General features: G+C 40.4%; 1 protein-coding gene and 1 pseudogene across 4 annotated transcripts in view; one reads left to right on the top strand and one right to left on the bottom strand.

Moving 5' to 3' along the window:
- Positions 1-16,205, top strand: part of pnpla7b (patatin-like phospholipase domain containing 7b) — a 60,947-nt gene that overhangs the window by 20,954 nt on the left and 23,788 nt on the right. For all 4 annotated transcript variants that reach the window (XM_088416251.1, XM_088416270.1, XM_088416259.1 and 1 more), the window contains 6 exons: positions 7,265-7,342; positions 7,841-8,046; positions 8,155-8,286; positions 10,142-10,265; positions 10,356-10,545; positions 15,824-15,973. In XM_088416251.1, coding sequence (XP_088272377.1) covers positions 7,265-7,342; positions 7,841-8,046; positions 8,155-8,286; positions 10,142-10,265; positions 10,356-10,545; positions 15,824-15,973 — 880 coding nt within the window. The remainder of the gene's footprint in view (positions 1-7,264; positions 7,343-7,840; positions 8,047-8,154; positions 8,287-10,141; positions 10,266-10,355; positions 10,546-15,823; positions 15,974-16,205) is intronic.
- Positions 13,487-15,279, bottom strand: LOC148430213 (uncharacterized; annotated as a pseudogene).

Here is a 16,205-nt window from a genome sequence, read left to right on the forward strand (position 1 = left end):
AAATGGAACGTGCATAACGTGCCCCTTATGTGGGCAATAGAGTGCAATAAAACACAGCCTGCATTTATAAAAATAAAACATCAGCCTGCATGAACGCGCTGTCTGTTCAATATCGATCACATCACACGTCACAGACAATTGAGTATGGTGGCGCTGAATTATGTCCTTGATGTCATGATCTGTTTTTCGTTGTGGGTTTTTGGGTTGTGTAGTTTCAGTTATAGGTCCTCTGTGTTCCCCTCGTCTGTCATCACTAATTAACCTCACCTGTCGCCCGCGTGTTCCCTCCAGTAAGTTTCCCCGCCCATTGTTGTCCCCAGGTGTCTTGCGTCTTAATTAGTTCGGTTAGTACTTAAGCCCCAGTGTTTTGCCGCGTCCCTTTGTCGGGTCATTGTTCGTCGTCCCCCCGCTGCCTCGTCTCACGCTCCTTGTACGTCTTCCCCTCGCCGTCTTGCCTCGCGTTGCCCTCCTTCCCGTGCTGCCTCCCGTTCATTGTCGCCCCCCGTTCCTTGTCGCCCCCAGTCAGCTTCAGTTCAACGTTTTGGTTTGCACTTTGTATTTTTCGATTCCTTCAACCCTGCCTGTGTTATTAAATCACCTTACTCGAACCTACCCCAGTCAGCCCTGCATTTTTTGGTTCCGCCTTTCCAACATCCCGCACCTCCTCAACCCGCCATGCCCCAACGTGACACTTGATTTTTTGATCGGTGATGTTGCCAGCCATTTGTATCGTTCTTTCCTTCACTGTCTTGGCGGAGAGAGGCGTGTCTTTTTTTTTATTATCCAGGTTTTGTTTATGAAGTCTGTAAATAGGTGTTCTGATATGTTGATGAATGACTCCATGTCGTCACCATCTGTGAACGTGGTAAAACGTTTTATTATCTCTCGGGTTGCAGCGAAACTTGCAGCAGTCGTGGAGTTTGGAGATGCAATCCACTTCTTAAAAATATTTTTGCGCTCCTCTCCTCCTCCTCTAAATTCTACAGAAGTAATACAATCGCACGTTTTCTCTCATTGCCAACTGCTTACTTGGCTGCAAATGTAGAACGCCTTCCCTGAAAATGTCGTTCCACATTGCTCTTTTTGTTATTTGACAATTTCTCAGAGCAAACATTAGGGTAGTACTTCCGCATTGACAATGAATGCAAATGATTCGGTCCAAGAAATGTTTAATCCGTTGTTTTCCTCAGCTATTTTTCTCTTTTTCCCTTTGGGATGCATGGCCCATCACAGCCGCCGGTTTGTTTACAATGGCCACTTGCCTATCATCCCCCCTGCTGTTAGAAACGCGTGTCGCAGACTATGACGTAATTCTTCGTTCACAGAAATGTTGAAAAGTAATATTTATTCTACACGTTTTTACAGTATTGGAAATGTTAAGAATGTTTTTGTCATATTTGTCCCCCTACAGAAACCATATTAAAACGAAAAAAATATTTCTCTCCCCCATCTTTTTCAATTTTCCAACCTTTTTGGAAAAGCTCCAGGGAGCCACTAGGACGGCGCTAAAGAGCCACATGCGTCTAGAGAGCCGCAAGTTGCCGATCCCTGACCTAGGGCATAAATAGTTGCCCCCTGACAAATGCACGTGACAATTTGGTGACAGAAATTAGGCTACAATTTAGGCCTACTAAAATCAGTTTGAAGTTGTGGTGCAGGTAGTGTAATTGGGTTTGATTGATGCACAGGTTGGCAGACTATAGGCTTCGTATATGTGGTTGGATGTTGTTGGATTTCATTTCTATGCTGTATCCCTCTGAAGCATGATAGAAATCATTCCGTGAGCAAATGATTTTGATTATTATTATGCTCGATTCCAGGGGTGTCAAACTCGTTTTAGCTTGCGGGCCGCATACAGGAAAACCTATTGCTTATTACCAATAAAATCATGATATATATTTATATAACTTGAAATACAACAACTTCAGATTTATTATTCTTTTTTATACTGTCCAAAATAGTAAAAGCACAACATCAATATTAATCATAAAACTTTAACATTATTCATCAAATATTTCAAGTTTTACATTTATTAAAAATTCAGCTCATTTTTATACTTTCAGAATATCTTCTCGTAGGTTGGATTAAACACTTTTACTGGCCAGAACTGGCCTGGGGGGGGGGTATGTTGGACACCCCTGGTTTCAATCAATGCAAAGATCAAAAGTGTAAAAGAATATACAGTGGGCACCCGTGTTACGAACTAAATCCGTTCACCAGCTAGGCTCGTAACTCAAATTGGCCGTATGACAGGCAATCCAAACCTATGTTAATTAGTGAATGCGTGCAACGCATGCAAAAACCTTATGTAAAAACATCACGACTTTATACTCATGTTAAAAATTAGTAACATAATCTACTGTACAGTCAAATTAAATAACATAAATATACAAAGGAAAAATGACATTTATCTTTGGGGCGACGTGACTTGAGCTGGTGGTGGGTGGAGGCGGAGAGGAGCAGAGACAAATCCGCAGAATTTATTTATTTTTTTTCTTAAATGAGAACATATCAGCCTCTCCATTTTGTTGTTGACCGAGGTCCGTCCCCTGGCAAGGAAAGTCTTGCCCTTAGAAGACTTGCTTGCTTTAATAGCTTCCGTGTTCTTGAGAATTGTAGCGATTGTCGAGCGGTTACGGCCATACTCACGAGCAACGTTAATTATGCGTGCGCCTCCTTCGTATTTTTTTATTATCTCCTGCTTCGTTCCTATTGTCATCATCCTCTTACTTCTTCCTTTACCGCCACTTGCAATTTTGGAAGCCATGTCTAACAGATAAAGTTTGCAAAGTCTTCACAACACACCGACCGGCTCGTGCCATCAACCTAGATGAGGGTGTTCGGCCAATAGCATATCGGCATTTCTGTGACTGACGTGACGCCGGCCAATAGCATATCGGCATCTCCGTGACTGAGACCGTGACTGTGACCTTAATCGACCAATAGCATATCGGCACTTGCGAAAATTACAGAGTTGTTTTTGTTGATGCAGCAAAGCGAAAAAAAATAGTGCGGGCACACTGACCGGCATGTTGGATGGTTCGTAAGACGAAAGGTTTGTGCGTAAGACGGGGACAAAAAAACACCGCGGTCCACGTCGTAAGATGAAAAATACGGGGTTCGTAAACCGGGGGCCCACTGTATTTATGATTCAATTCAATATTAAACTTACATTTTTTTAATGAATTTGCAACTAAAAACCTTTAAATATATTGTTTTGTTGATTTTATAAACAGTTTGTGGATTTTTTTAATAAAATCGTGCTATCTTTTCTAAAAGCTTGTGTTTCTTTTCCACCTTGTTCCCATATAAATTGCTTCAGAATTGGAGCATATATAACACATTAAAAACAGGGTGTTATAAAAAATGTTGATTGTAAAAAATACCTTTATAATTGAAATGCAGGGGTAAAAATTGAAGAATTCACATGTCATTACAGTTGTTTCATTTTTTCCAAAAATGTAATCAAATTTATATCTTGTAGGATTGCATATGATATGATCATCCGGTTTATCACACACTTTGGAGGCCCGTTGTGCATCCACATGTTATGTTGACCATGTGCCTCTTTGCACTGAATTTAAAGGAAATGAGAGAATCTGCTGTCATAGGTTGGTTGTTAATGTACGAAAATTCCGAAAGAAAGAAATTTCCACCTGTATGTCCAGGTAGGCTGCACTTCGCTCTCGACTTTCGCTGGTTGAATGGTAAATGAACTTTCACTCATATAGCGCTTTTTTACTTTGGGTACTCAAAGTGCTTTACACAAACCAGTCATTTACCTACTGATGACACAGCATCAAGAGCAACTGGTGGTTCAGTACCTTGCTCAACATGGTCTTGATGGTCGGGGGATCGAACCCACAGCCTCTCAGCTGGGAGACGAACACTCTACCACCAAGCCATGCCGCCCCCACAACAATGGGGCCCATTATGTTTAGAAAGCTGAATGAACACTTAGTTAATGGAGAGAGTTTCAACTACCACAGCCAGGTGGCTGCCAGTTAAATGTGGTAAAGTATTGAGAGATTTTACTATAATATCACTAAGTAGTCTGTGGCCCTTGTCTTTGCAGACGGTCCTTGCAGCAACTAGGTTTCAAGGCTGGAGTCGGGAACAGCTCCTCTCGTGGCTAATCTAATTTGATTTACAAGGCCGCTGACAGTAAGAACAAGGCACACACTGTTGTGTGGTTGCTGCTTGTGCAGCTAGCTTCCTGGCGAGCCTTTTTTGGTGGTGTTTTGATTGTTGTGTCTGCTCATACATCAGCGCTCCTCTTTTCAGGTCTTCTCTTCAGGTGACGCAGTCTCCTACTCTTTTTTCCCCGCTAGGGTAGACCAGGTAGACCAAAATCTTTTAGTGATGATTTCTACAGATCTTTAAAACGCAGTTTTGGACTACCTCTAGCTCTGAGTCCTTCTTTTAGTTCGGCGTAGACCACCTGCTTTAGGAGACGGTGGTGGTTCATTCTTTACATATGACCTAGCCCACGTAGTCTTCTTGTCCATAGAATTGTTTGTATTGAATGAGTTTCTGTTTTCTTCAACACTTCTGTATTTGGGACTTTGTCTTGCCATTTGTTGTTTAGGATTTTTCGTAGGCACTAATGGTGAAAGGAGTTTAGCCTTTTTTCTTGTTTTGAACCAGGTCTCACATCCATATAAAAGGCTCATGAAGACATGCTTGGTAGATCAGGAGCTTTTTTTTCAATGTCAGATGGTTATTGTTCCAGGCCCTTTGAGAGAGTTTGCCAAAGATTGTGGATGCTTTCCCAATTCTGGTGTTTAGTTCTTTATCTAGCGAAAGTGTTGTAGTGACTGTCCATCCAAGGTATGTGAAGAAGTCTGTATTTTCCAGTTTGTCTCTGTTAAGATAGATGTTGGAAGGTACAGGTGTTTCTTGACCAACTATTTCTGTCTTCTTTATGCTGATGGTAAAAGAGAAGAGCTCACAGGCATGTGCTAGTCGGTCCATCAGGTCGTGGAGTGATTAATTGTCGTGTGCGATGATAGCTGCATCATCAGCAAACAGGAGTTCATGGAGGAGGATCTCAACTGTTTTGGTCTTTGCATTGAATCTGACTAGGTTGAACAGGGACCCGTCCAGTCTAGTCCGGATGTAGACACCTTTGGTGTGTCTGGCAAACTCATGGTGGAGAAGCGCAGCAAAATAGATGCCAAAAAGAGATGGTGTCAGTATGCATACTTGTTTTACCCTGTTTTTCATGTCAACTTTTTCTGAGATGTTTCCAGTTGAAAACATCCTTAAAAGTGCTTTTGCTTTCTGTTAATTTTGCTTTGTTGATGTTTAGCTTTGGTTTTGGTTTGGTATGAGATTTGAAAGTTTTCTTTGGAATGGCTTTGATGTTTCTGATGGCAAGGGCATGATCTGTATCACAAGCTGCACTGTGGTAGGATCTGACTAATTTCACTGCGTTCAGATTTCTCCTTCCTATTAGAATACGATCAAGTTGATGCCAGTGACCCGATCTGAGATGTTTCCAGGAAATCTTGTGGCAGTGCTTTAAGTCAAAGTATGTTTTGGTAATTCATAAACTTTTTTGTGAACAGAACTCTAATATTCGTTGCCCGTTGTCGTTCATCTTCCCAATGCCATAATGTCCTAGACATGTGGGCCAAGCTTTGCGGTCGCAGCCAACTCTTACATTTAGATCACAGAGGTGCTGCCTGGGTTGATCTGAGTTCAGGCCTTTCCAGTAAAATGTATACTGTCTCTCTTTCAAGGAGCTACAGTCTGCCAGCCTGATCTCTTGTAGGGCAGCAATGTCAACGTTCAGTCGGTGTAACTCCTTGTCGATAATGGCGGTCTTTCTCACTTCGGCGTTTGTCAGGTCAGCAAGATTTGGACCAGGCGCATGGTCCTTACATTCCATGTTCCGATCTTTAACATTATATCTACTTTTCGACTTTTGGTCTATCCTCATGTACCCATTTGAGGCAGGCAGATGTGGCGAGTCGGCACCTTATTGACTGGGGGCTGCCCAGATTAAGGCGGGCGGTAGCTGACCAATGTGGCAACATTGCCACTCCCACCGTCGGTAATGGCCCTTGGAGCTCTAACCCTCGCCAATTTGTTAGACATTATAACCGGTAACTGCCGTTCCCCATTTGGTCCATGCCAGTGTTAGTGACATGCATGGTGTCTTCTCCCTGGCGCTCTAACCTTCGCCAATTTGTCAGAGCTTATAACCGGGAACTGCCATTCCTTGTTTGGTCTATGCCAGGGTAAGTGACATTCATGGTGTCCTCTCCATGGGTCAATGCTGTTTTAGCATTAGGTGTGCTGAATGGGTGATATGCACTAATATTGCCCTGAGTGCAGTGTCTTCACTTTGCTGCTTTAGCCTGGGCGAGAAATAAGGAACCAGCCCCTAGCCCATTTTGCGCTGACCCTCTCTCTTCATGTATTTAAACCAAAGGAAAGACCGAGTCGATACATTTGGAAATTACACGGAGCTGCAGGGATGCCAGAAGATGATTTGGAATATTACTCAACATCAACTGCCTTAGGGTCCCTCCCTCCAGATTTTTGTAAGGTTTGCTCCCATAGCCTTGGTCCAAAAGGACTAACCCACATGACAGTGGGGGTCTGAGGATGGCCGCTGACACTTCATGGGATCCTCTGCCCTTTGACAGGTCTTGTTTTTAGTCCTGCTGGGGTCCACAACACTCCTCATCACGCGAGCCTGATGAGGAAACCGGTTTAGTCGCAATAACCCAACGGATGCAGTTTAACTTCGTACCCAGGACTACCCAAAGTAGTAGTACAAACGAAAAAAAAAAGCCTGTGCAATCTAATTTGGTCAACTATGATCTGTATGCATTTTAGGTAGCCCCAACGACAACCATCACCTCAAATCGAACAGCATTGTAAAACAGTAATAATACCAAACATTCCCTGTGCAGTGATATGTTCTTGCACAGAGAAAAGAAAGGCCCTGGAAGACTTTATACTGCCTAAATTTTCACAGGACAACTTCTCACTCAAAAAAAAAATAAAAAAAAAAAAAAAAATATATATATATATATATATATATATATATATATATATATATATATAGTATTTTAACCAACATTCCCACTTATATTATGATATGTATTTTACATGTTAGAATTGTGTTTTTATTTGTATTTCCCTGCTTCCCTTTGAAAAGTAGGAACTGCAAAAATCATATGCTTGAGTTAATATTTTAAAAACATTTTGCTATCATGGCATTATTATAATGTATCTTAAATTCTATCAGGATCCTGGTCTACTGGAGGGTAGGGTGACTTTCCGCCAGGTCAAAGCCAATACAGTTGTGGCCCACCAAGGAGATCAGGTATTGAGATCAAGACAGAATATAAAACAATTAATGCTAGCTATATTCACCACTTTTTTCAGATGGATACCAGTACAATTTCTTAACTTGATTATTTACCAATACAAAGTACCAATACACTTGTACATGGATGTGCGAAATTACCCTAAAAAAACGGACAGATAATTTTAAGAAATGCCTATATATTCCAATATCGTGTTTTCTTACAAACTTTATCAAATTAATGATGATTTTCCATTCCTCTCATTTGTAACCTCTCCTTTGTGATTATAAAATTGCTCCAAGAGAGTGGCCAATACGACTTGTAGTATGTATTAGGCTGCCGCTGCAAAAACCAATATCTTGAAATCAGGTCAGGCATCAGCCCAATACTGATAATTGCCCATCCCTTATGAAAACCCTTCATTAAATATACTGTGTTATGAATTTTGCAACATATCAAAAGGGTCTTTGTAGCAATTGTAATTTTCTCATCGGTTTCCTCTCCCGTATTTACAGGATGTGAGTGTGGCATTTGTCATCTCGGGTTTACTTCATGTGTACCAGCAAATGATTGACCGTGAGGAAGAGACACTGCTTTTTGTGACCCATCCAGGAGAAATGGTGGGACACTTAGCTGTGCTCACAGGAGAGCCTCTTATCTTCACAACACGTGCTCACAAAGACTGCACCTTCCTCTCCATATCAAAGGCCCACTTTTATGAGTAAGGCCATGCAAGCATCTTCCTTGTCATAATTATATCAACTGTATTTTTTCTGAAGCTTCGTGTAATGGACAGCTTGATCTTTCCTTCTTTTTTTTTACTTGACAGGATAATGCGTGAGGAGCCCAGAGTGGTCTTGGATGTAGCTCACACTGTGGTAAGGAGAGTGTCACCCTTTGTCCGTCAGATTGACTTTGCCTTGGATTGGATGGCTTTGGAAGCTGGACGTGCTGTTTACAGGTACCACTTGGGGCGTATTAAAATTTTAGGCCATTTCTAAGTCTTTCTTCACAGATTTCAAGTCTGTGTCTTAGAAATCCTTCCTGGTGTCTGTAAAAAATAGATTATAAACTGCATTTCATTGATTAACTGAAAATCTGGAATATTTTTTGTAGATTATATTGATTAGTATTTGACATGTCTTTTGCTGTCACAATTTGCAAAGGCTGTCATTTAAACTTTAGTTTTAAAGAAAAACTTAAAGTACCATATTTTCTCAGAGTACAAATTGTCAGAGAAATCTCAGAAAAGAAGACTAGGACAAGCCTAGCTACTTAAACAGCAAAAAGAGTAACTCAGACCAGCCAAGATTGACTTTTCTATGCCGGCATAGGGAAAAAGCTTGGGCAAATGTAACTTGTGGGTCTTCCAACGCTAGTTTTCCCCTGCCCAGCCGTCCCCCCCTGGCTTTTATTGAGTAGAAGCATAGCAGATTACAAGACACAACAAAAGAGCCAGCCGGGCGCCACCGGCAGCTGGGCCAAGGTCCCGGCTCACACTTTCGTGCGTCAACAGTTCTATCTAAGGACAGGGTCAAGATGAACTAGGATTGCATAAATGGGTAACAATGAACTAAGCACATAATGATAACAACCTAATATATGATTCCCTTCACACAAATCGACCTCACTTTTAAGTCCATCCCCCCCTTTTTCTTTAATTCAATTTAGGTGAATTTTACAAAAGTGTGATTATAAGGTACCCTTGACTTTAATGGTTACATAGATCATGACTGTCCAATTATTATAACACATGGTGTATGTTATTAAAATGGCAAAAGTATGGTACTTTTAGGTTTTAGGGGAGCGGGGACAGAAACGGGACGAGTACGAGACAAGTCCGAGGCAATGAGGCAATGTGTGTGTTCGTGTCAACACAAATGCTGAAGCAAATGTTGCAATAGTAGTTTAAATTATTTTTTTTGACACAGCTGAATATGAATTTGTCAAAGTCTAAAACGTCATCGTCACTATCTGACGCGTCAGATAGCTCTTCTCATTTAACTCATAGACGTCCTCTTCTTCCTCCTTGAGTAGTCAGCTTCAGCCGCCTCCAATTTGTTTGAAATGGAGGTCTTTGGAGATAAATTGTTGATCATCTTATTTGGGTTGCTCTTGACCCAAGTGACAACTGTTGTGAGATCAGAGGGTGGAAGGTTGCCCTTCGCTGTTTCTCCCCCCATTTGCCGACATCCATGCTGACTTCTTCAAGCACCCGTCTAAGGGCTGAAGGAGACAAGTCAAACTGTCCAAATTTTCAAGTAGTCTTCATTTAAAAAAAACAACAAGCTTTTTTTTGTTGTTACCAATCCCCCTTTTGAAGTTTTTTTTTTTATTTTCTGGCCTCTGATTTCAAGTCAAGGTAAATGTTCAAAGATCATATTGTACTTTTATTTTTACCTTTTTTTTTTTTTGTACCTTCAGTCATAAGGGCCCACCCTTGTTCTAAACATTTACATCAGGGGTGTCCAAACCCGGTCCTCCAGCACTGCTATCCTGCACGTTTTTGATGTTTCTGTCCTCCAACACACCTGATTGAAATGATCAGGATCATGCTTCCGCTGAGCTTGCTGATGAACTGATCATTTGAATGTGTGTTGGAAGACAGAAACATCAATAACCATGTATGATTGATTGATTGATTGATTGATTGATTGATTGATTGATTGATTGATTGGTTTTATCATGATTAATAAAAGTGAAATGTTTGGACACTCCTGGTGTATTAGGAATATGTCACATTGGTTCCTCTCATTATCATGTTAACGCTTGGATGTGGCAGAACTGTAAACGATACCTTTTCTGCTTGTATGTAGACAGGGAGACAAGTCCGACAGCACCTTTATTGTCCTCAGTGGCCGTTTGCGCTCTGTCATTGCAAAGGAGGACGGGAAGAAGGAGCTCTCGGGAGAATATGGCCGTGGTGACTTGATTGGCGTGGTGAGTGTGGAGTGAAAATTGTTCCGACCTTGGATTGCTCATACATTGAACTCGTCAGAGACAGGTTGTCATTGAATTTGAATGATCCAGGTTGAGACCCTGACACACATGAATCGGGCCACTACGGTCCATGCTGTGAGAGACTCTGAGCTAGCCAAGCTGCCCGAAGGAGCTCTCAGCTCAATTAAGAGGAGGTATCCTCAGGTTGTCACGAGGCTGATTCATTTGCTGGGACAGAAGATCTTGGGCAATCTGCAGCAAGTCAACGCACCCCTGGCTGGTATGTAAAGGCTGTATCACTTTTTAAACTTATAGAAATAAGTGTTGATTGTTGGTCAGGTAAGTAATTTACCTTTGCTGCTGTAATATTTTATAATTTGGGGTAGGATTTAAATTAATCTGCAGGACTAGAATAATGGTGGAAAATAAGCACCGAAGCAAGAGTCTGTCAAGTAAATTTAAAGGATTTAAATGATTCCATGCACATTCACTCATAGTAATTTAAAATCAAGAGAAGTAGACACAAACAACCCCCAAACAAACAGTTGTTGATGTGGAACATTGTTTAAAGATTCTTTCACAGTGCCCATTGGCAGTAACCAAAGTGATTATGCATGCATTGCTTCTCAAAGTGGGGTCCATTGCCTGACTGCAGGGTCCGTGAAATAATTTGGCTGTTTTGAAAGTGATTAATTTATCTTTTAACAGTTACAGCTTTGTGCCTTGTTCGGCTTAGTCTTTGTTTTTTGGCGCCACCTCTGGCTGCTGTTGAGAGTGCATTTTGTGGTGGGAAGCAGTTACTGTCGGTGCGCACGCGTTGTTCCTTCTCTTTCATTTCATTTTATTTTTTATTAAATTGTGAAAGTATTCATGACTTCAATAAAGCAACCAGTCTAATATATTTTTAAGATGTACATTTTTTTTATTTGTCAAAATGCGTATTGTGTCTAACATTGCTTGCTAACGAGGCGATGAAGCCAGCAAAGCTAAAGCGGCATTTTCTTATATACCGTATTTTTTGGACTATAAGCCGCGACTTTTTCTTCATGATTTTAGCCCTGCAGTTTATAGCCCAGTGCGGCTTATCTTTTTTTTTGTCGTTTTTTCTCTAGCCACCAGCAAGCAAATGTGTGAATCTGTTCGAGGTGTCAAATTATGGAACAACTATGAAATAGAATTTAAAAGATGTGAATCAATGACTGTGATCAAAAAGAGTTTAAAAAATATATTATTAAAATATTAATAAAATAATATATATGTGTCTAAATTGAATGAGAATGTATACAATTTTGAGTAATTTGTGATGTTTAAACTTTAGATACAGTACACTATATCAATCAATCAATCAAATTTTTATTTGTATATTCCTGAATCACCGAAGTCTCAAAGGGCTTCACAGATGAAAAGAGGTCATGTCGAGACTTCTTTCAAAAAAAGAAGTCATACTGCAACATCTTTTCGGTGTAAGGTACAAAACAGCATCCCCTGTCAAAGCACCCAGGAGGGGAAAGAAAAACTCAAAAACCCTAATTTGGGGAAAATCAGATCTCTTAACCCGCAATGGTCGATAAGCGCAGGGCCAAACGGGGGCGGTCAAGTCAACCTTAACCATCTAGCTAGCCCCCTCTCTGAGCCTCTGAGAAGGCGGCAGGAACAAAAAGAAAATAAAAAGAAGAAAGCTGCAGACAGGCCCATTAACTAAATGTTTTTGTGTATAAATGTGTTTTTAGTCGGGATTTAAAGATTTCTACAGAGGCGGCTGCGCAAACTTCCATAGGTAGGGCATTCCATAGTACTGGCGCGCGAATGGAAAATGCCCTTCACCCCGCGGACTTCTTTTTAGCCCTTGGGGTCGATAACAAACCGGCATTTTGTGACCGAAGTTGTCGGAATGGAACATATGGCGATGCTAAGTCAACGAGATAGGAAGGAGCTAAACCCTGTAAACATTTATAAGTAATTAACAACACCTTAAAATCACATCTCATGTGAATTGGAAGCCAATGCAGGTCAGCTAGGATCGGAGTAATATGATCAAACTTTCTCGTCCTTGTCAATAGTCTCGCTGCTGCATTTTGTACAGACTACAGGCTTTTGATGCAGGACATAGGAAGCCCAGAAAACAGAATGTTACGATAGTCCAGGCGCTACGTAACAAATGCATGAAATAATGTTTCAGCATCGCTAGGAGAAAGAATACGGCGAATTTTAGCTATGTTGCCAAGGTGAAAAAATGCCGTTCTTGTCATGTTATTAATATGTGTCCCAAAACAGAGAGTTGAGTCAAATATCACGCTGCGGTTTTTTGCAAAACTACTTTGGGAAATAATACAATTATCCAGGTTCAACGTGGTATTCTTAATCAAGTGCTGAATGAGCAGGGCCAATAATTAAGTAGCAGAAAATTGGAAGACATCCATTGTTTAATCTCGGCCAGGCAGGCCTCCTGTTTACTGCACTTGCACGGATCTGTTATTTCTAAAGGCATGTAAAGTTGGGTATCATCAGCATAGCACTGAAAATTAATAACATTTTTACGTATAATATCGCCAAGAGGATTCATGTAGATGTTGAACAGTAAGGGACCAAGTACTGACCCCTGCGGGACACCACATGAGACGGAGAAAGATTCAGAGATCGCATTGCCATAAGAAACTCTATGCGTCCTTCCCAGGATGTAAGATCTGAACTAACACATGATTTAAGACATTCTATAAGAATATGATGATCAATAGTGTCAAATGCGGCACTAAGGTCAAACAGTAATAATATTGATGAGATGTTGGAATCCATGGCTAAGAGAAGATCATTTGTCACTTTTACAAGGGCTGTCTCAGTTGAGTGGTTGGCCCTAAAACCTGACTGTAGGGGTTCAAATCAATTGTTATCTATCATGAAATCGCGAAACTGTTGTGCTACAACTTTCTCAAGAATTTTGGTAATAAACGGAAGATGTGACACTGGTCTATAGTCAGAGATTTTAGGATCTAGGTGAGGTTTCTTAAGTAATGGTTGAATGACGGCCGTCTTAAAAGCTTCAGGTACAATGACAGATGACAGGAAAAAGTCTTTAACGAGTTTGCCTGGAAGCGGGTCGATCATGCAGGATGTCGGCTTTGCTCCATTAACCAGGTGTGTAAGACACTCCAGGGATACTAAATCAAACTGGGACAGGGTTACCAGACTTTCATGAACCTCATTGTCCGAACTAGCATCAGCAATCACAGCCGAGGGGGTAAGTGCGCTGCCTTTTTCATTTCGTCCTTTATTAGCTGAATCCACTGAGTAAAGAACCGCATGCATTTGTGTGCTGAATGGAGGGAACTACGATTAATCGGCTGCTGTTGCGTTAGCTTTGCTACCATATCAAATAAATATTTTGGGTAGTTTTTATTAAGACCAATCATTTTGGAAAAGTAATTCGTTTTTGCTAACCTAAGAGCCTCTTTATATTTCAGCAAGCTATCTCACCAGGCCTGACGGAAAACCTCGAGTTTAGTTGTTCGCCATTTAAGCTCAAGTTGTCTACTTAACAAGCTAAACGTACGCATTCCATCCGTAAACCACGGAGTGTGCCGCTTCGGACGAGTCTTAAGTCTCAACGGCGCTATAGAGTTTAGAAAATTTAAAAGAATCGTATTAAAATTGTTTTTGAGCTTATCGACTGAACCAATGAAAGACAGAAAGGCAGCTGTTGCGAAAGGCAGTAGTTCAGAAAGTGCAGCTGTGGTTGATGAGTTAATATCACAGCTCTTAAAGCCTTGGTTGTGGTCAATAAGACCACACTGAGCTAGGACTTCAAATGTTATAAGATAATGATCAGACATAGCATTAGTATACGGCAAATTTTGACATTTGAGGCAGTTAGGCCACGGGTTAACACTAAATCTAAGATATTACCATTCCGGTGTGTCGCTGCTTCTAATATGTGTGTATAACCAAATGCATCGATTATTGCTTGAAATGCTACAGTAAGTAGCAACTCCATTGGGGAGTTCATATGGATATTGAAGTCACCCATAATTAATATATTATCTGCATGAGTTATTAAATCAGCCATAAATTCAGAGAATTCATCTAAGAATCCAGAATATCGACCGGGAGGAATAAATGAAGTAAATAACTACCACACAGAATGGTGGTGAGGAGCTCGATCACATAACGAGAGCCTCTAATGTCTTGAAGGTGCGATTAGTGATCGTGCTAAGTTTAAGATCAGATTCTGAAATTAGGGCATCACCTCCCCCTTTTTTTACAAGGACTGGCAACGTGTGAGCCCACAAAGTTTGGGGGTGTGGCCTCAGATAAAAATTCATTTGATTTTAACCAGGTTTCGCACAGACCAAGCACTTTAAGGTTGTGATCTGTAATAAGATCATTTACAGGAAGGGCTTTTGAGGGGAGTGACCTAATATTTATGAAGCCAAATTTAAACTGGGAAATTTTTCCTGAACTATTCTGAGTCTTAATGTTGGTAGTACTAATCCTAACAAGATGTTGATGGCTGGGGCTTGGTTTGTATTTTGAGTAATTAAAACCTCGTCACAATGTTAGTAATGTAGGAATTCGATTGTTGACGGCTACAACGCATGTATTAATATTAATATTCCGCCTGGGTACTATGTCACTAATCCGACCGGTTAAGGAGGCATGGCTGCTTTCCTTAACACCACAGCAGCAGAAATCTTATCACTAGGGGATTCAGCATTAGGTATTGAAACAGTGTGTGGATTGCAGTGACCTAGACTAAGTATACTATGTGTGTTGTAGCAGTCCAGCCTATTGCCAGTTAACTATATATGATTTATGTATTTATGATTGTATATATGAATTATATGGAATGTGTTTTTATGTTCACTAAAAAAACGTATCAAACAAAGGTAGCCAAAAAAAAATGCTATTGAAGCGTTAATTTCGATTTTGAACTGCTATTTAACTAACAGTATTCTATTATTGTTGAAAATATCCATCCATCCATTTTCTATAAATATGTTGGGACTAAACATGCAGGCATATTCAGTCAGTTGAAGAGAGGATGTTGGCAGAAAATTACAAAAAAAATAACTAAAAAAAATGTATAAATTCATATATGATTTTTTTGCATAAAGATCTTATGTTAGTACCTGCGGCTTATAGTCCAGTGCGCCTTATCCATGAGACAAATACTTTTTTTGCTCTTATTTTGCTGCTGCTGTTTATATACAGTCCGGAAAATAGGATAATTCTGTTTTTGACTCAATAATTGGCAGCAATCTTTTGGGAAGAAATTGACCCAGTTTGTTAAGGAGGCGTGCGATTTGCAACATTTATTTTCTAAAATTCAGTATATCTGAAAAGTATCAAACTTACTTGTTGTAAAATTGAATATGTTGCTGAATAAAAAGTGCACTTAGTATGTTTGGCTTTAAATTATTTTTTTGTTTGTTTAGTTTCGGCAAACATTAGCTTTGGGGGGGTCGGGAAAATTTGTTTTCTAAAAGAGGTCGATGACTCTAAAAACTTTGAGAACCCCTGGTGTAATGTACTGAAGATGTTTTCTGCTTTTATGTGACTTGTAGCTAGAAGCCTGCATCTCCACACTGCAAACAGTAAGTGGGATGCTGGGAATCCTGCCTCCAACCTGTCCACTGTGGCCATTTTGCCTGTCTCTGATGAGGTTCCTCTTATGGCTTTCACCTTGGAGCTGCAGCATGCGCTTAGTGGTATTGGTACGATCATTCTTCATTTTGCATTCACATTCATTGATAAGTGTCTTTGTGAAATAAAATGTATTGGTTTTGTACATATTACAAAAATCAAAATAAAATACAGTAATACAAAGTACCGTAATTTCCGGACTATAGAGCGCACTTGATTATAAGCCGCAACCCACTACATTTTAGAGGAAAACCAATTTTGTACATACGCAAGCCGCACCTGTATATAAGCCGCATGTGCTCA

The sequence above is a fragment of the Hippichthys cyanospilos genome, chromosome 1 (genome assembly GCF_059441005.1).
Source record: "Hippichthys cyanospilos isolate Australia breed blue-spotted pipefish chromosome 1, RoL_Hcya_1.0, whole genome shotgun sequence".
Lineage (NCBI taxonomy): Eukaryota > Metazoa > Chordata > Actinopteri > Syngnathiformes > Syngnathidae > Hippichthys > Hippichthys cyanospilos.